The 20,473-nt window shown below is 38.3% G+C and overlaps 1 protein-coding gene across 8 annotated transcripts in view; it reads left to right on the forward strand.

Moving 5' to 3' along the window:
- The window catches only part of Arb2a (ARB2 cotranscriptional regulator A), a 404,275-nt gene that overhangs the window by 263,157 nt on the left and 120,645 nt on the right, over positions 1 to 20,473 (forward strand). For 7 of the 8 annotated variants that reach the window (XM_076927062.1, XM_076927068.1, XM_076927069.1 and 4 more), the window contains 2 exons: positions 9,322 to 9,438; positions 14,218 to 14,302. In XM_076927062.1, coding sequence (XP_076783177.1) covers positions 9,322 to 9,438; positions 14,218 to 14,302 — 202 coding nt within the window. Of the gene's footprint in view, positions 1 to 9,321; positions 9,439 to 14,217; positions 14,303 to 14,992; positions 16,306 to 20,473 lie in introns of those variants that run through there. The other variant, XM_076927066.1, reaches the window with a different exon arrangement.

Here is a 20,473-nt window from a genome sequence, read left to right on the forward strand (position 1 = left end):
TGGTTTTTATTTGCATTTCAGCAGTCAATACTTGTAATTCTTTTAGGTTTATATTTTTCTCCTGAGTTGAGGACTATGTAAAATTTAGTGATACATGTGTGGGATTGTGAAATGATTTAAATCTAAGAAAAATCTATTTGGTTGGTGGACATTAACAGCATAAGCTATCAGGGTTCAGCTTACGACATCACTGAATGCCCATCCTAGATTCAGACTAGCCCTCGAGTTCTCCATGGATATGCTGGGCCTTCAGTGCCCTTCCCATCCCCACTGCCCAGTCCTGTCTGTTTCCTTCTCTTCATCTGTTCATAGATACTGAGAACCAAAAACTGCAATGTAAAATATTTCTAAATCTCTGAACAAGATATACCTCTGGCTCCCTACGTATCCCTCCCCCACAGAGTTCAGATCTTTAAATGCACACCTTCCACAAATCCTTTTTGAGAAGTCATTATGTATTAGGATTCTATGTCTGGTCAGTGGGCAGCAAATAGGAATATGGTGTTGGCAAAATGTGATCCTACCCTCTAAGGTCTAAATTTTAGCTAGAAAGAGACCGTAAGCAAATAGCTTTTCAGTATAATAACTCTTCAGAAAAGAAAATACAGAGTATAATAGGCAAACAATAAGGGGGTCAGCTATAGGTATGCCGTGTACTACGTGAACATGGGCAAATTATTTTCCCTACCATCAAGTTCCTTGTATATAAAACAAGTACATAATCTTTCAACTACAGCTTGCTTTAAAAAAAAAAAATGTTGTTCTAAATACAGAGGCCCACAACCAGACATCATGTAGAGCGGCCTTGTTCCACTCAGCGGTGAATGGTTTGTCGCCACCAAATCACTCCCCTCAGGGCTCAGGGAACCTTGCTGAGCAGGCAAAAGAGTATAAGAGCCAGAGGAGATGGAAGACACCGGGAACCTTAGGCCTTCCACACCAAAAAAGTTCATTTGAGCTCACAAAGGCTGAAGCAGCTTGCAAGGGTTTGCAGCGGGCTGTGTATATCTGGTATAGTTTCCAGTTTACTAGTTTTATGGTGTTCCTGAGAATGTGGACAGATGAGTCTATGTATTGAGGCTTTGGTTGAGCTCTTGTCCCCTTGTTCGTTTTGTCCAGTCCCAGTGTGTTAACATTTGTTTTGCCTTGATGTATTTTAGTCTACCCCTTACAAACCTGTTTGTTTTCTGAGAAACAGAAAGGGGGTGCTTCTCGATAGGAGGGAAGCTGGGGAGAAACTGGGAGGAGCAGTGAGAGGAGAAAGTATAGTCAGGATATGTTATGTTAAAAAAAACTATCTTCAATAAAAATTTTCATGGTATACATATAACATATATATACATAATCATATATAACCATATATATATAATTAAATAATAAAGCAAATTTTTATACTGAAAAGTTTTTTGGTGAAATGAGACATATGTATCTATCTACTCAGTTAATGGCCTGTACAGAGCATGAGACCAATTCTCTCCTAAATTGTAGGGTCTTAATGCAGAAAACATCTATTACCTACAATAGCTTATAAATGAAAATATGTTTTTTTTCTGTTCGTGCCATATAACAGACTTCATAGTCTTTAAAGTTAATGGAAAACAATATAGGTAGTAAGCATCTTGGTTTTTATTTGTATTTCCTTTATCTTTGTTTTATGTGTATGTATATGTGTGTGTAGGTTGTATGAGCCATAGCATTATTACACATGAAGGTCAATGGACAACCTGTGGGTATCATTTTTTTCCTTCTGTAGGCCCCAGGGATTGAATTCAGGTCGTCAGACCCCAGCATCAGGTGTATATATTAAAGAGAAAAGATCCCATCCCTCTATATTTTGTTTTCTAAACCAAAAGAATATATAATGCTGTATACCTTCAGAACTGTAGCTCTGCTCCCGGTGAGTGTAGCCCTGCTCTTATTCAATCTGTAGCCATTTGTTTTTGCTGCAAGTCCTCAAACCATTGGACACTTGTTGATTCTTAAATACATGCATACCTGTGATATGCTTTACAGTATGCCTGAGTATTTCTAGAAGATATCCATCAACAAATGCTCAGAACTGACATTAACCAGGTATTATAAAAATGATGCAGTTTGTGTCCGAATTTCAAATATATTCATAAAGTTTTAATAAATATATTATTTCTAATCCCAACTATCATTACTTAAATGTCTCTCTTGCTAAGACTGGTGTAGATTTGGAGCTTGACGATGTTCATTTCTCACTTATAATATGTTCTTTTCATATATATTCATAATAATGCCAAATCTGTGTTTAATATAAGTTGCCTTCTATGGTATAGCTTATAAAATGAAACTTTTATCAGTGAGCCATTGTGAGCATTATTTAATATTGTAATATACTTGGTACTGACACTCCTTTTTCCTTGCAATAATTGACTCGACATATGAGATGCTGACTGACTTTCTTGGTTTATAAAGTTCTTTCTGTTACTGCCTTTTTCTTTCAGATCATGTAGTTTTGTAAAGCGCTTGTCCTCTCTCCCAGACTTTCAGTCACCTAACACTGCCTTTTTTCCCTTTTCCTTTAAACCTTCCTTACTTGTGTCTTTTGTGGTTGTAGAAGCCTGCATGTGTCAGTGTGGCCTAGGCAGGAAAGGACAAGGAAGTCATTGGTGCTCTCTTCATACTGCCTGTAATAATAAATGACAGTTTGCCATTCCTTAACCCTGGCTGGAGACTTACCTTCATAAATGCAGGCGACTCAAGAAGCTTCCGTTTACAGCCCTTAGCTTTTGGTGTTCTTGCCTATGGAGACCTTTTTCCTTCCTGAAATTAGACAAAGATTGCAAGACTTGAAGCTAGGGCATCAGGAAAAGAGAGTGCTGTCTTCGCCTGTTGCTGCAGTAGAGACCCAGCTGGCCGTGTTTACCTAAGCAGGGTGTGAGACTGCCTGTCCATCTGGGAGGGCTTTGCAAGCATTGAGACGGGCTCTGGTGTTTGAATTTAGGAACCTTTTAAAATACTTGTCACATATCTTTCCACATGGGTTACTTTCTTTCTTCTTTTATTTTTAGAGAATTTTACCCAAGCATATAATGCATTTTGGTCAGATCTACACTCCATTCCTTCCTTTCCAATCCCCCCTCTCCCAGACCACAAGTATGCCTTCCTGATTTCATGTTTTCTTAAAAAAACAAACAAAAAAATACTAAGTTCTTCAACTGTCTTAAGTTTGGAGTATATAGTTATATTGTTAAGCACCGAGCAGAATGATGTTTTATAAGTTTTAGCCATTTTGTAGAGTCACTCTTAGTATCTGTATTATGCATACGGTGGCCAAGTTAGTTTCTATCAGGACTATAACACGTGCTTATTGGGCCCTACCACTGTTTGCAGCAGTTCCACAGATCCACTCCAGATGAGCATGTGCAAGTGAGAATGTGTGTTCATCCTACTTATACCACGTTAGCAAGCCCAGATCACTTTAGACTGGGAGAGTGCTTTAATGACTCTTCACAACGTTCCTCTTTTGGTGTGAACTTTGTGGTCCCTGAAGAATACCTTGATACCATATGAAAGTCTGCACTAAAAACATGGCCATGGATGTGAGAGCAGAGGTCAGTAGCACTGGTTGCTAAGCCTTGCCCTCTGTACTTCGTTTACTAGGAAAGTGACTGCTACTCTTATTCTCATTTGAGGCTTTTTAGGATCTTTAACCATAATGAGAGGGGGGAGGGAAGGAGGAAGGGAGGGAGGGAGGGAGGGAAGGAGTGGGGGGAGGGAGGGAGGAAGAGAGGGAGGGAGGAGAGGGAGGGAAGGAGTAGAGGGAGGGAGGGAGGAGAGGGAGGGAGGGAGGGAGGGAGGGAGGGACGGAGGGAGGGAGGGGTAGGTCTTTTTGATACATTCTTTGCTGCTTGCTTTTATAACACTATACTGCCTTCCTCTGAACACATTTTATATCTCAGGGCTCATCTTTGAGAAAAATGTAGATCTGCTACTTCTGTGTCAAATGGAAAGGAGGACTCTTCTTTCCCTAACTTAACGTGCTGCATGGTGGCTCCGTACTTCCTGGCCATCTCTAGTCACCCTGACTGGGCAGGGGCTGGGGGAGAAAGCAGAATTGCCACAGTGCAGCTCTGACCCCAGTCCCAGTGCATGCTGGTCCTGTGACTGCTCGGGCCCTCCGATTGGAGGATTTTAAGCAGACTTAGTCTACTTAAAGTTTTCTGTCACTGAATTATACCATTATGGAAGTGTTGCCCCACAGATGTCAAAGATAAAAACAGCCCTACATGGAGTTTTCCCTTATAGAAAGAATTTGGAAAGTAGAGTTTGTCATGAAATGCATTTCTGGACTGGACATTTATGTAGACTGCAGTACATCCTTGGAGCAGCTTGCGCAGCCCATTTGCATGGGTCACCCATTGTGTGCTATATGTCCTGCCTGCTGCTTTTTCTTTAATAATCAAAATGATCCTACCATTGAGGTACATTTTATCATGTCCATTGGTAGTCTCATAATAAAATTGCAGCACAGAAAAAAGTCAAAATGATTTATTTAAGGTATCTTTCCTAGACATGTCTGACCAGTATCTGAACCCGTGGAATCCAACTGTAATGTCTCTGAATTTAAATTATGAGTAGTGCTTGTGTGATCACATTTAGTCTAGGAAATGTACATGTGAAGTGTGAACTGTGTGAGCTGAATATGATCCTGCTCTGAATTTTCTGCTGATACTTTTGTATTCACATTTCATGTACTGAAGTGTGTGTAACTCATTATCACCAGATGAGCCAGTGCCAGGGAGGGCAAAAGAAAACCTAGTATGCTAGAGCAAGGAGGGAATTGTCACTGTCACTGTCACTGACATAACAGAAGAGATGGCTGATCCAGTGCTGGCTGACTAGAGCCTTGGTACACAGCATGGAATGCCATTTGATAGAGACTATCCAGGAAGAACTGGAAGTGACAAGAGAGGACGGGGTGGGGTAGGGAAGTTCACCAAGCACATAGCTCTACTCAGGAGGAAATGTGTAGGGCTGTGGAGAAAGGGCTGGTGGTACTAGGTTTAATATGCTTCAGACTTTTGAAACTGCTTAATGTAAATTCTTAACCGATGGATCTGTAGAGGGAGCTAATCTATTTTTGTACACATATATGGTTAAAAGACACCACAAACCTCAGCTGCACTGCTAAACTGCTAAACGGAGCAATAATATGTACCACACAGTAGTCGTGATACTTGCATTTATAAATGTCAGTTGTGCCAGACTCTAATCTGAAGGAACATGCATTGCTTGATATCCTTTCAGATATTCTTTCCTGTACAAGAAATTCACATGCTGTAACCCTCAGTACATATGTGTAACATATGTCATAATGTAGAGCTAAGGCATGCCTTTTCTGATGGAAGACTTTTAAAATGTTCTCCTCATATTTAAAGCATTCTCTTTTCGAATGCAGCTTTGGTTCTGCGCGTGAGTGTACACATCGCTCCACTCAGCCTACACTGGCCTTTCAGGCCTCCTCTGGACTTGTAAGACACCTGACTGCCAGAAGTGTCCGAAGGAAGGCTGTGACTCCTTTCATGTTAGAGTTAAGCCATCCCAGGTCGGAACTCCCGCCTCTAGGGTGGGAGTTCTCTTTGGGGGTTATTTAATTCCCCAAATCTGAGACTCAGAACAAAAGACATGCCAAAGACATCCCAGCAGGATGTCCTTAAGAAACCATCTTCTTCCTGTCCTCAGATTCAATCAGGACATGTCTCTGCCTCCGTTTAATTTAAATTATATTAATTTTTCCATGTCTTTGATTCTTTGACAGTTTCATACATGTATATAATGAGTTTAAGTAGTTTCATTTCCAGTTCCCGCTGCTCATTTCTCTTCCTCTCCCACTATGAGTACCCTTCCCAACCAGTCTCCCTCCTACATCCATGGCTTCCATTTGTGGGTGACAACATTTACTTTAATTCAGTTACATGCAGCAGCATGGGAAGGAAGGTACTTACTGGAGCATGGGCACTGTCTCAGTGGCTATACCACTAAAGAAATGACCCACTCCTTCCCAGCAACTCTAAACTGCCAGGAGTCTCTTGGGGAGAGCTTTTCCCCTGTCCATTGACGAAATGTTGCTGGGTTGGAAAACCACAGCTTCAGTAATTCCACGAACACAGTGGCCATGTCATAGTGTTTGAGGTTTATTTTCTGGGAGAAAAAAAAAAAAAAAAACTCATTGTAAAGTTCCAGGAGAATTAAATCTTGGGAGAGCTCTAAGTTTGTAAGTACTGAAGGGAAGCTGAACCTCTAGAACATTATGAAACCTGTAGATCTGGCCAGGGTCATGGCTGTGAGAAGAGTATCAGATAAATGGCCGATATGCCAGACTCTAACCTGATCAGATGCATCAGTAAGGGCTTTGGGAGAAACATGTAAAGTAAATTAGATGTCAAAAAAGGCCCACATGATTCCTGGAAGACAGCAGCCCTGCAAAAGGACCAGACCTTTAGTGGAAGAGAAACAAGGGCAATCGTTGCTGACCCGAGGCCCAGGATGCCCTGTCTCGGCTTACTGTTCTTCGTCTTGCCAGATGATCGTACGCTCTGATAAGGTCAATCTGACCATGGCTACTTAAAGTTTTAAAACTTACCTTAGAAGGAAAAACAGGAATAAGTAGGTTCCCTACTTCATTTCAGCCCATCAGGAATGGGAGCCCAAACTATGAGCCCAAACACAGATGGCAGATGCTTTAGATCTGTTCAATATACTTGTTATTAGTTACATTGACTAAACAATTGTTAGACTAGGGACATGAAAAATAGTGGCATTAATGTAGATAACTTTACAGTGAACCTAAACTGAAGAAATATGACTAGATAACCGGGTAGAATTAAGAGAAGGAAAGTAAATTGATCCGATAAAATACCATGTGCACTAAAATCAACTTAAGCAATAAAAAATAATGATTTCCTTTTTAATATTCAATATTTAGTTCAGAACTATAAATAAATTTTATAACACTCTTAATTATAAGTTTTAGATCCTAACTGTCTTAGCATGTTTTTATTTGTCATGGTCGTTTTTAACATTTCTTACTGACTTGCACATGAGTCACTTTTTAATTATTTTTTTAATTTTTTTTTATTTTAATTATTTTTTAAACTCCAAATACTATTTAAGAGTTAATCAGATATGTCTTTATAACAAGAATATTTTATATTGCTGGGAAGCATCCACTGTGATATGTGTGTGTATGTATTTATATGTGTGTGTATACATTGTATGTGTGTATATGACATTGCTGAGAAGTATCCATTGTGAAATATATGTGTATATGTGTTTGTGAGTGTATGTTTGTGTGGTGTATATATATTTATATATACACACACCCATATATACAACAACACACATCCACTATGAAGCCATAGTTGTCCTGACTTTATATCTGTGAGACCTGTGACCATTTTCATAACACTTCTCGGGCTGTTTCTTCATTCCAGATATGGAAAATAGCATGTTTAATATAAACTTCAGTAATAGTTATAAATTAGATGGGATGTAAATTAATAGCCCATACTAATGAATACATTATTTGCTGTATAAAATTTATTGATTGGTTTTCAGATATAAATATTAAGCACATACAAATATCAATTGTAACTTTACCATCCTTTGTAGGGAACAGACGAATCCCTAATTTTATTTCATTTCAAAACTGGCTGTCAAGATTTAATGTCTTCAGATAACTAAGCAAATCTGCATATGTTAGCAGCAACCACAATAAAGCCCAGATCAAAAATTTTTAGAATACCAGAAAATGTGTTTCTTAAGTTGTAACTTTATCAGTTGTCTATCCCTCTATGTTATCATTTTATGAAATGGGCATAACGACATGACATTTCTTCCTTAGCTAGATGGCTTTACTGTTCTGAGAATGTTTTAAAAATTATCTGATATTGATGTATTGTTTTATATTCTAGTGTCAATAGTGGCCCAATTAGAAAATTATTTTTTAAAAAGTTAAAGAAAGTAGATACCCATTAGTATGAAACATTTAACTGGAGCGTTGTATGCCTTAAACATTGTAGATATTGATAGTGCAGTAGAGTGTTTTTCTGTAAGTCTTTGGTATTGCATATCAATATTAATTGTAGTAGCCAGTTATTATATGAGCAGAAAATACAGGCAGACCAAAATACAAAGTTATAGGTGCAAAAATACTGCCAAGGCAACATTAGCAATGAGTTGGTTGCTTTTATATAGTACTTATTAATAAATATGAAAATATAGTTTAATCTGAGGAGAATTGATTTTGAGATACTTAGTCCAGACTATGACAGAGTCTCGTCTGTCTAGACATGTGGCTTGCGGTATTCTCTGCATGAGCGGTCTCCCATTTGCAGTTCTCCCTTTTGTTGAGTGCATTATTATGTTTCTGATGGACAATTCATAACAAATGGTAGAGAACAGAAAATACTCTTTTTCGTCAGTGTAGGGTCACTGTGGAAAGAAGTGCAGCATTATGATGGAACATGAGCTTTAATTCTTTAGTTTTACATATTAATATGCCATGTCGGGGTGTCTAGTATTCACAGATTGAAATGGCTTTTGCTTCTTTTGATATACAATTTTTACTTTTCCATTTCCTTACCCGGCTGGCCACTGAGAAAGTGGTCAGTATCTTCAGGCCAAGCAAACTCCTTTTTCTCAGAAGATAGTAAATGTTGTCAATGTAACGTTGTATAGAGAGCAGTTAAAATGTAATAATTGGCCAACATAAAGAATCTTGTCAGAGAGCAAAATAGTAGAGAGAGAGAGAGAGAGAGAGAGAGAGAGAGAGAGAGAGAGAGAGAGAATATCTAAATCACCAAGAAATTGCATGAACATGGTAAAGAGCAGGCTAGTTAAATTGGAGAACTAAAGCAAGATGCCTTTCTTCACCAGTGTGCCACCGCCTGAAAATTAGGAGACAGTCCTGAGTAACTAACAGTGAGCCCCAGGTGCTAACTTCCCTGAAGCACTGAAATAGGAAGTGATGGAAGAAATTTATAAAAGAAACCCTCAGGGATTCGCCTGTGATCCCTTTAATCCTTGAATTGTCAAGCCACATGGAAAATAATAGAGCTGTGTCGTTCCAAGACTTAAGTGGTATTAGCTTTTTGAAAGAAAATGTTGGCCTTTTCATATCCATGGACAAGAATAGGATATGTATTCAAATAGAAAGGAGTAACTTGGAGCCAAAGATGTGTGTCTTTTTTTTTTTTTTTTCATTTCTAATATAGTATTGTCTATGACTAAGCAGGCTGTATTGGGAAGAAAAATTAGAGTCAATGTTTTATTTTGTTCTTTTTTAAACAGATGATTCAACGAGAAGCAGATGTAAAAAGTAAGGTGACTGCTGTGGCATTGACAGACTCTGTTCACAATGTGTGGCATCAAGAAGCTGGCAAAACCATCCGAGAATGGATGAGAGAGGTGAGGCATGGCTTGGTTCGGTGCTGAGATGAATGGGCATGAGCCTTTGTATTTGGAGACCCCAGCAACTTGTATTGCCACCCAGCCTGCATTCTCTAGAGACAGGACACACAGATAGATTGAAAAGTCTAGATAACAGTTAAAATAATAATAGAAACCTTCTTCAGAAGAATAATACTTGTTAAAGCATCCTTTCCTCCATAGTTGAATAGAATAGTATGTATGTCGACAGTATGCATTTGAATATTAGCTTGATATTACAATTCATATTCCCCAATGTTCAAGTTTTCTGGCTATTATTATTGTAGCTACTTAATTACAAGAAAGAAGTTTCATGTACACTCAGTCTTGTTTCTTTTTTTCTGGAAATATGACCAGGATATGCCACTATGAAAGTGATTGGCTCAATATTGCCATAGAGCTGGAAGTGGTAAAAGGCTCTTAGAGATGCTTGATCTGGCCACGGCCCCACCTCCCTCTTGGGAAGCTGCTTATTGCATGTTCCTAGTGACTCTGAAAACTAACCAGGATCTATTCCTCAACATGGCCCATGTCTTTTCTTCAGTCCATTATTCAGCCCACTGATCCTGTTAGAGACATCCAGTTGAAAATCCTTCTATTTACATTACCTTTCTGAGACCACAAGAAGCTGACATGGCCACATGCTAGAATACCAGTAATGATCATATAAGGCAGGAGTCACTCGACTATGGTACTCACTCCTGGGTATTCTTTTTCTATTATAAGTTCTTTATAAACATTAATCTAAGGGACAAATAAGCACATGCGTGCACACACAGAGACATACACACACCTGTGCACACACATATACACTCAGATAAACCTACATGCAAAAAAGTTAAAATATTTTGAAATATTCTTCCTCCTAATAATGCCTTTCATTGAGCTGGAGTATTGTCCGTGAACAGTCCAGCTATAGAAGAGGGTACTTCTGTGTTCATATCCTGTTGATCAGCTTCATTATCATGCCAAATATTGCCTTAAATTTGGAAGTAAAATAGTGCTGGCAGTCGCTTAGTCATTCCTATTTTATTAAAGACTGGTAATGTCATGGTTTTAATTTAATGTGATAAAGTTGTTTGTATTAAACCTTTTCTAGAAAAACCTCTTAAATATTTCAAGCCTATCAATTTTACACTCTTCTTACTAGTATTTTACTAATTGGTTTAGAATTTCATAGAATAATATATGTTGATCATATTCTCTTACATACATGTACAATTCTTCCTTCCCACTTGCCTATCTCTTTTGGGATGGAGAGATAACCAATAAGAGAAGCTCACAACTGGCTATACTTTCAGCTCCATCCAATAGATCTGGTGCTTTCTTCTGGCCTCTGTGGGAACCTGCACACACATGACATACATATTAAAGGGCTTTTTTTTTTTTTAAAGATTTATTTATTTATTTATTTATTTATTGTATATGCATACACTGTAGCTATCTTCAGATACACAAGAATAGGGCATTGAATCCTATTACACGTGGTTGTGAGCCCCCATGCAGTTGCTGGGAATTGAACTCAGGATGGAAGAGCAGTCAATGTTCTTAACCACTGAGTCATTTCTCACATTAAAATTTTAACTTAAAAATGTATTTTATGATAATATGGCTCAATGGGTAAGAACTCTTTCTGCACAACATGACACCCTGACAACTCTTGGAAGCCCTCTCATGCCAATGTGACAGATTTGCACACACACACATGCATGCACACACAATAAACTAAAAATTAAGTAAGATAAAAACAAAAATTAATTTCATGTCTACTCAAATGTTATCCAACCTAGGCACAAGACAAAGCATGTGGCCGTTAGGCACTTCCTGTTCCTGTGACTAATCCTCAAATTATAGGTTTTACAAAGAAAAATTTATAACCTCAAAACTACAAGATCATAATCACTGCATGAGAAACCTTTTACATTAAAACTCTTTAGTAAACATTTTTTTTTCCTTTGGACATGGAGATATGCTAGGTAAGTGATCCATTCCAATACTCTGGCTCTCGCCGAGGAACTGTCTTCACATTTGCTTAATCTGACAAACGAGTGCTGCACTGCAGACTCCCATTAGCACTACTGGGACCTGTGCTATAACTTACCTTCTTAACTACTCTGTACATTAAAGACTAAGATTCAGTAGACTAACAACACATCACTATGTTTGAAACTATGTCTGAAATTCAGCTAGTTTTCCTAATGTGTAGTCACCCAGGATACCCCATCCCATGTGAAGAACTGGAAATAAGGGGACAATTGGGAAAATAAGGGGGGGAGGAGAGAGAGATTGAGAGAGAGAGAGAGAGAGAGAGAGAGAGAGAACATTAGAACAATTTGGAAACAAATTTGGTTTTGAAATGGTAGAAACATATCTCAGGAAAATACATGGTGAGAAGGTGAGGTTTCACACAAATTAAATACATAAGAAATCTCTGTATGTCTTTATTTACATATTGCAAAGCTTACCACAATTTATTTCACCTTTTTCAATAGCAAACATTTTTAATTTGTACCTGCTTTCTCTATACTCTTTCCAGTGAAACTACAATGCTACATGCAGAGGTGTGCACGTGCCATATGCAGAGGTGTGCACACGCCATGTGCAGAGGTGTGCATGCGCATGCTCTCTGCTCCTCCCTGCTCACCGCCCAACCCTTCAGGCTCAGTTTCTGTCCTTTCCAGTCCTAAGCATGGATTGCACAAGATGTTTGACATCTTTACTTTAACTACATGCGGCTTCTCGTGTCCCTGATTTTTTTGCATGTGAGATCAAAGTTTTTAGCATGTTCTGAAAGGGGAACTAAAATTTCAGAATCACAAAATAGTACCCTATGTTTTTCTTTCAGTCTTTGAACCAAAAGTGATCTGTTTTTTTTTTTTTTTTATGGACATAAAGTTCATTTGGTTCAGCTTTTAAAAGTCAAGATGAGATAGAAAAATGATTAATTGCTTACAGATTATAATGTGCTATCACTTTTATTAATACTAGAAGATTTTGTAAAACACAGTTTTACATGTGTGAGATGTAGGTGATCAGTATTAAGACTGACATATCACCTGGGTAATACCCAACTTTCATCAGATTTGGAGGCACTAGTAGGATGAATAATAATTAAAATATAGACCTAATCGCTGCCTGTCTGTTGGTAGTGCTAATTGCTGTCATTGAAAAGACTGAATTGTTTAAGAAAAGGGGAGAGAAAGAGAAAGTCATTCTTCATTGAAGCTATCTCCCTGTATCATGGGGAGCCTATTTTTAGTACCTATAGAAGTCATGATTTTTTAATTTATTAGGGGCTGTGATGAATGATAAAACAAATCATGCATTTTCATATCTTGACACTGCTTTGGAGAATACTTATTTCTTACAAGCGAGTGTCACATTATATATAAAAGCTGGCTAATTGTGTGCTAATCTTCTGCCTTATCTAGAATTCTCTGATGTGGTCTTCTATCAATGGTAATATTAATTGTACTTATTTCAAATGTATGAAGTATCTTCTAAATCCTTATTTCTTTTATAATTTCTACTCCTCGTACATTGTCTAATTTTACATTCAGCTGCTAATTAAGATTAGGAGTGCACATTATAGAATATATATCCATTCCAAACTGTCAAGCTTTTGTCACACATGAAAAATACTAATATTTTATCTGTTTTAAATATAAAAAGAGCGAAAGCATTTAAGAACTTTACTAGATGTGTTTGTTTTCATGGTTTTTTTCCAACACAGTTCAATAGCTTCATTGATCCACTGTTTCTTACAAAAATCTGCCATGCTTTGTGAGCCTCACTTTCTAATCTCATACAGCAACCCTTCCTTTATATTATCGCTGCTCTCTCTGGTCCCAGAACAGTAGGGTTGCCTTGACAAATCTATTCAAAAGCCATTCCTCGGCCTTTATTGGTGGGGACTGGGGCCTTTGAAATTCTCTCCTCACTGCAGCACAGCTGACATCTTCTTCCAGACAGAATGAATTAAGGAAATACAATAAGACACTTGATCTACCAGTCAAGGACCCTTCCTCAGTGAGAACGGATTCCATGGTGCACAGCCAGGGCAGCAAGCATCTAAAATGCACAAGACATACTGTTTACCAGAATAGCAGTCGCTGGTTTTTCTGACATGATTGATGGGAGAATTTCTTTTAAAAAATAAACTCTGTGAAAATTCTTTGTGTGTGTGTGTGTGTGTGTGTGTGTGTGAGTGAGTGTGTGTGTTGTGCATATTTCTAAAACTATATAATCACATCTTTAAACCAGTATTAAGTATATATTTAAGTGTATGAAAGAAATATAATGTTATTGCATTTTTCTGAGTCGCAAGTCACTATCACCTGCAAGACTGAGTGTTAATGTTGAAGTTTTATGTCCTCAGATAACAGCTACAGTTCCTCGGGCTGTATTTATATGTAATTTTGATATAGCATTCATTGAAGTGGGTCAGAGTAATAATTGAAAAGGATTACAGGCCAGATTTGAGACCTTTACAGCTAACTTTTCTCAGAAATATATTACACCATAGTTTACAGGTTGTGTGTCTTAGCATCAACACAGATTATTTGCTGAATTATAAAAGGTAAATTTTTCTACAGTCATTAATAATTACTGATTATTTATATAAGTAAAATAATTTAAGATGTATAAAATATAAATATACTACTGATTTATTTTATAGGACGAATTTACCTCTTCAACCTAAAAATGTAGTTTTCCCTTTAACTATATGTAATCAGCCTTGTGTCTGTTACATTGCAGAACTGTTGCAACTGGGTCTCCAGCTCAGAACCATTAGATACATCAGTGGAGTCCATGCTGCCTGACTGTCCCAGAGTGTCTGCAGGTACGTGTTTGACAAACAGGAGTATACATAAAAGGCATACCGGTGAAGTGGAGAATTCTGTTTCATGAATTAAATACATTATTGCTCTATCTCAAATTATTTATAATATATTCCAGAAGTCTAAAACAATAGCAAAACTTGGTTAAATGGCTTAAAATGTGTACCAACAAACTCAGTAAGATGATTGGTGAAACACATCAAGAATAATATAGAGAGTTTCTGTTGGAACTTAGGGATTTGAAACTGTGCTAAAAGACAAAAACTCAGTAGCCATGTAGAATCTCAGAAAGATGTTTGTCTCTGGCTACCAATCCCATCATGTCAGGCAGGCAGGTGATCTAGACAAAATGTATTTTCATGCAATGATTGTAAGTGAACCTTGTGTGTGACTCCTATTGGATTTGGATGTAAGAAGTTATGCAAGATGGCATCCTAAGGAAAAAAAAACAAAAACAACAACAAAAAACCAGCATTGGAAGGAAGAGAGCCAAAATGGATCTAAAGACATTTAGCGATAGTCAAGGCAAGCATGTTTGGCCCAGTGAAATAAGTGAGGCAGTAATGCATCTAGAAGCAGCTGGACTCTGGGACATGGTAGGATGGTGCTAATGTCTTGCCTAAGAGTTTGTATCTCACTAGGTAGAAAGTGACATTACATTTGTTCTTGCTTTCTTATTTTGGCTTTTACAGCTCCTGATAACTCTCTATGATAGCACAGCGAGCAGTAGCGTCTAGTGATAGCTACTGACAGCAGCTGACTTGCTGTGGCAGTGAATGCTGGAAAATAAGCAGGAATTTGGAACACTGACTGTTCCATGTCTCACTCATAGATGACAGCTAATCACCAAGGAAATGTGTTTATTGTTTGAAGGAAACCATTTGGTGACTGGTTCAAATTTGGTTACTGCTGATAGCTAAATATCACTCTCATTAACACATAAACTTTAACTGAACTTCACTGTTATTACAACTAAACTTTTTGTTTGTCAGCCAAGGTCTAATCAAAGAAATGGAACTGCCAAGGGATATCTATGCTACAGTATATTTGTATGTGTGTATTTGTCAAACTGTTTTGTTGCTCATGGTGGCTATATGCTAGAAGTCACAGAGCTAGCTAATGGTGACCCAGTGCCCATGGGGAATGCAGAGGTAGTTTCCCAAGAGCCTCTAGCCATGTTTGTTATCAACCAATCAAAACAAATTCCTGTTTTATATGTGTTTCTACTTAAATGTACATCACATCACATGTATTGTTCAAATCCATGCCCAGCCGGGCAGTGGTGGCGCACGCCTTTAATCCCAGCACTTGGGAGGCAGAGGCAGGCAGATTTCTGAGTTCAAGGCCAACCTGGTCTACAGAGTGAGTTCCAGGACAGCCAGGGCTACACAGAGAAATCCTGTCCTGAAAAACAAAACAAAAAAAACAAACAAATCCATGCCCAATAGCACTGTAATTCATCTCTGTACATGGCTTACACATACATTTCTTCATAACATGCATCACAGCTGTCTTAGATGAAAGAATATTAATTTGTGAGTCCTACAATACCATATTTGAATCATTTGTGTCATTTGAAATGTGAAATCAAAACACAAAAATGTGGAAAACATGATACTAAACAGTCCATGAAAAGTCACTTGTTTACAGTATTAAAACTGAAACAAGAAGACAGAGCAGGGTCTTGTTGAAACATATGAATGATGATGCAAACTTTTGTAATTCTGTATGTGTATGTAATAACTACAAAGGTAGGATAAATGTTGATTTGATTTGGGATTATAAATAAGTCATAGTGAGCAGATGAATTCAAAAGTCTAGGATACAAAAAGAATTAAGACAGATTATTTTATCAATATAGATGACAGAATTTTTTTCTTTACTGATATTTGTTGAGAGCTAGTTAAACAGGCTTTTCAAGGGCAATAATTTGCATTTGATCCTGGGACTTTAGGACCCAGAACAGACAAACTTAATGGAAGTTTGGTAATAAAGAACCCATTTCACTGCATATTGCCTGTGTTGTCTCTTGCACACATGTCTTGTAGAATTCCATGTCCCTTGTTATGGACTTAAGTACACACAGACTTGTTCCCATAGTTAGAGATGCTAAAGGAAAAACTAGGGCAAGAAAGAACAAAAGCTCTTGGCTGCTGCTTCACACGACTAGATATGTTCAGATGTTGTATGCTAGGAGTGGCTGCTGCTCTGCTCTGCAGCATATGGGTCCATGACTGGTCCCACCCAAACACATATTCTTCTCTCTCTCTCTCTCTCTCTCTCTCTCTCTCTCTCTCTCTCTCTCTCTCTCTCTGTGTGTGTGTGTGTGTGTGTGTGTGCGTGCCTCCCTTGCATGCCTTCTTAATGAGAACCATAGGAAAAAAGAATTTTGTAAACTACCATTAAGCCTAACAAATTTACAGTTTCACATTCATTTTCATCTCCTTAATATATAGTTTAAGCTAGTAGCTGGATCACATCTGTAATCCTGATACTTGACTTATAAGGAGGATTACTAGAAGTTCAAGGACAGTATAGATTAGTTCTTAAGTAAGAAAATGAGTTCCAGGTCAGCCTGAGTCCTACATACAGATATATGTATGCATGTGATATATATCCATATCAAAATAAAGAAGAAATATTACTAGCTTCTTAAGTCTTTGAAACTGTTCATGTAATTATAGCTGGTGTTTACAGCCACCTTCTTCTATGTATTCAGTGCCCTACCTGTAGGCTTTCAGCTGCTTATTATTCTTCACCTGGTTAAATGATGCACTCCCTTTGTTCCTGGAAGGTCTCCTGCCTAAATTAGAGTTTTATAATCTCCTTTTGAATATAATTGCAGGAAGCACTAACAGTCTGAAGAATTTCAGGATTGCTGATTGTCTTACTTATTTGTCTATGGCTTTGATGAAACTCCATGACAAAGGCCACTGACACAAGAAATTATTTATTTAGGATTTTCACTTACAGAGGGTTAATGCCCATAATGGTGGAGCAGAGGCATGGTTGCAGGGACAGCTTAAATTTTACATCTTAATGCTCAAGTAGGAAGCTAGGAGGCAGACAGAGATAGAAAGAGGGGTTAAGTGCCAGTCATTTGAAACTTCAAAGTCCACTCCACAGTGACACACATACTCCAACAAAGCCACACCTCCTAATCCTTCCCAAACAGTTCCACCAGCTGGGAACCAGCTCTTCAGACATATGAGCCTGTGGAGACCATTCTCACTCAGACCACCAAACACATCAATTCTTCTTTACCTATCATATAGAAGCAACTCAGTTTCCAGTTGGAAATAAGGATCTGTTATCCACATAGTAGAGTAACAAGTATTTCCTGTTGCTTCAGAAATATCAGGAAACCGAGGTGGAAAAATGGTGGTCTCAATTTTTCTTTCTATGGAATCCTTATTATAGTACCAAGAAAATATTCCTTCTTGTGGAACCAAGACTTTAGACCACAAGAACCTGGAGTCACTACCAGAAGAATGGGAAGCAGCAGTTTTATTAGTAGTTCATGAGGGGTAAAAGAACGGTTAGTACATCTTCTGTCCCTCATTCACAGATAAAAGTAAATAGCTCTCTCTACTAAACACTGGTCTAGAGGACACACTATTTCAGCTCCACCGGGTGCTGTCGCCAGCAGGCATCATAAGTGACTTTTCAAAGGGTATTTTCACTGTTTTATCAAGCTTGCTTCTGACGGACAATAGGGAACATGGTAAGGCCATGGAGTGCTGGCAGACCTCAGGCTCCACCTTGTCCATCACTGGTCCTTCTGATGAAAACTAGCTGCTGTGCTACAAGCTGCTCTCTGGACAAACTGGCATGGTGAGGAACTGGGGTGTCTCTGGATAAAAGCCAATGAGGACTTGAGGTCTTCTAACAGCCACATGAATGACCTTGAAAAAGGACTCTCTGCAAGTTGAGCCATGAGTCAGCTGCAGCCCCAGCTTGATGGTGGCCTTGTAAGAGATATCACCAAGATCACTCAGCTAAGCCATGTTAAGATGTCTGACCCACAGAGCTGAGATGATAAATGAGTACTATTGAGGGGATGATTTATTAGGCAGAAAGTGGTAGTTAATGCTGCAGAATGAAACTTCGACTCTGGGAGTCACTGTACCCTGTGTAGCAACACCACAATGCAGTTACTCAGTGTAAAGCCTTATGAGGCTCACCTTCTAATATTGTGGACCTGGAAGACAGCTCTTTCTAGAAAGACATTTATGTAGGCATTGAAGAACATCTGTTTCCCTTTGCTCCACTCCCCACTCTCCAGTTAGACTGGATGTCAAAATATTCACCTATTTTCTGGCTACCCTCCTGCCCCCACCATAGAGAAGAACTTGCTATTCTGTGGTGACTTCTTATGGGGTTGAGTCGAAAAAATTCAGATTTCTTGCCATATGCAGCAACAGGAAACTCACAAGTTTAAGGCCAGGCTGAGCTGCAAAGCAAGCTCTTGAGTAGGCTAGACAGCCTGCACATCACAGCAGTCGTGAGGCTCAGGGTGGGGTGGAAGGAGTATATATGTGTTCAGCAGTACACAGACATGTAGTCTTCCAATAGGAAACACTTAGTTCTGGGTACTATGTGGGAGCTGAAAACAGAGCAGTTAGCAGAGCCTACCTAAACTGTATTTTCCCTTGGAGTTAAAACAAGCAAGCAAACAAGAAAGCTGGAGGGAAGGAGGAAGGAAAGAAGGAAGGAAGGAACAAAGGAAGGAAGGAAGGAAGGAAGGAAGGAAGGAAGGAAGGAAGGAAGGAAGGAAGGAAGGAAATCTCCCATTCCGTTGTTGTCAGATGTGTTCTTCCTTAAATGCTACCATCAGCATAATATGATATCTATCAAAATGGTGCTAGGGCTAGCATCCCTGACTCGTCTCATTCACATGTACTAACAAAAGAGAAATAGTTTTTCCTCCAAAATCAATGATTTCCCTCAGTATTTAACTTGTTAACAAAAAGTACTTGATAAATGCATACAAGAGACAAGAGAGATAGTTTGAGAGAGGGGAGGCAAAATGATCAAAACTGGTTGTAAACCTGTTTAAATATATATATATATATATATATATATATATATATATATATATATATATATATATATTAGCATACTTCATGAATATCTCAAAAGTAAAGAACACGTGCTGCTCTAGTAGAGGACCTTAATGCAGTCCAAAGAGCCTTCTATTGGGAAGCTCATAACAGCCTGTAGCTCTACTTCCCAGGGGTCTGTGCCCCCCCACACACATACACACTCAGTCACACTCACTCACACTTACACACACTCACATACTCATACACACACATACACACATATTCATACAAACACATACACACACACACCATACACATACACACATACTCATACAAATACATACACACATTCTCTCTCTCTCTCTCTCTCTCTCTCTCTCTCTCTCTCTCTCTCTGTCTGTCTCTCTGACACACACACTTTAAAAATAATACTTTTTTTTTAAACTTAAGAACAAGAAGCTAGAAGTCACAGCCTCAGCCAGCCAGATGAAAAGGCAGGTATTTGGAGTTGGTGATGGAAGTTGTGGTGGTGACAAAGGGAATGTGAGGAGAGAAGGGTAAACAGAGAGGACCCACACCTCTCGGTGCTGCCCAGATTTATGTGGAAAGGGACAAGTAGCAATGAGCTTGTAGACATGCCTAGTGGGTGTTCCAGAAGTCTTAGCTCTGTGTCAGATGAGCCCTTTCCTACTCTTGTAAGTGTCTCACACTTTCAAATCAGTCATGGCCACTGCTTAGCAGGCAGTAATGTGAGCAAGTTCTGTAGACTTTATCTAGAGAAGTAATTTTAATGCAGTAGAAAGAAAATATTATTAAAATATAATGAAATACAATGTATTCTTTATAAGCTTCTTAAATTTTTGGAATATTTTTCTTAGTTTTTAAAGCTATGATTTCATTGATATTTTCCTGTGTTCCCCTAAGTTGGTCGGTTTACAAAATATTTTATGGAAACTAGGCTCTTAGACAGAAGTTTGAAAAGGGACAAAAAATAGTTGGATAAAAATGTTCTGCAGACATAGAAATCTGGGTATAATAAAGTGTGGGGGAGACATAGTATAGAAGTAAAGTTGAAATGAGATACTATCTTGGGTGATGTGTTGTATGTTTCAAAACAATAAAGTACCA

Source organism: Arvicanthis niloticus, chromosome 29 (genome assembly GCF_011762505.2).
Source record: "Arvicanthis niloticus isolate mArvNil1 chromosome 29, mArvNil1.pat.X, whole genome shotgun sequence".
Lineage (NCBI taxonomy): Eukaryota > Metazoa > Chordata > Mammalia > Rodentia > Muridae > Arvicanthis > Arvicanthis niloticus.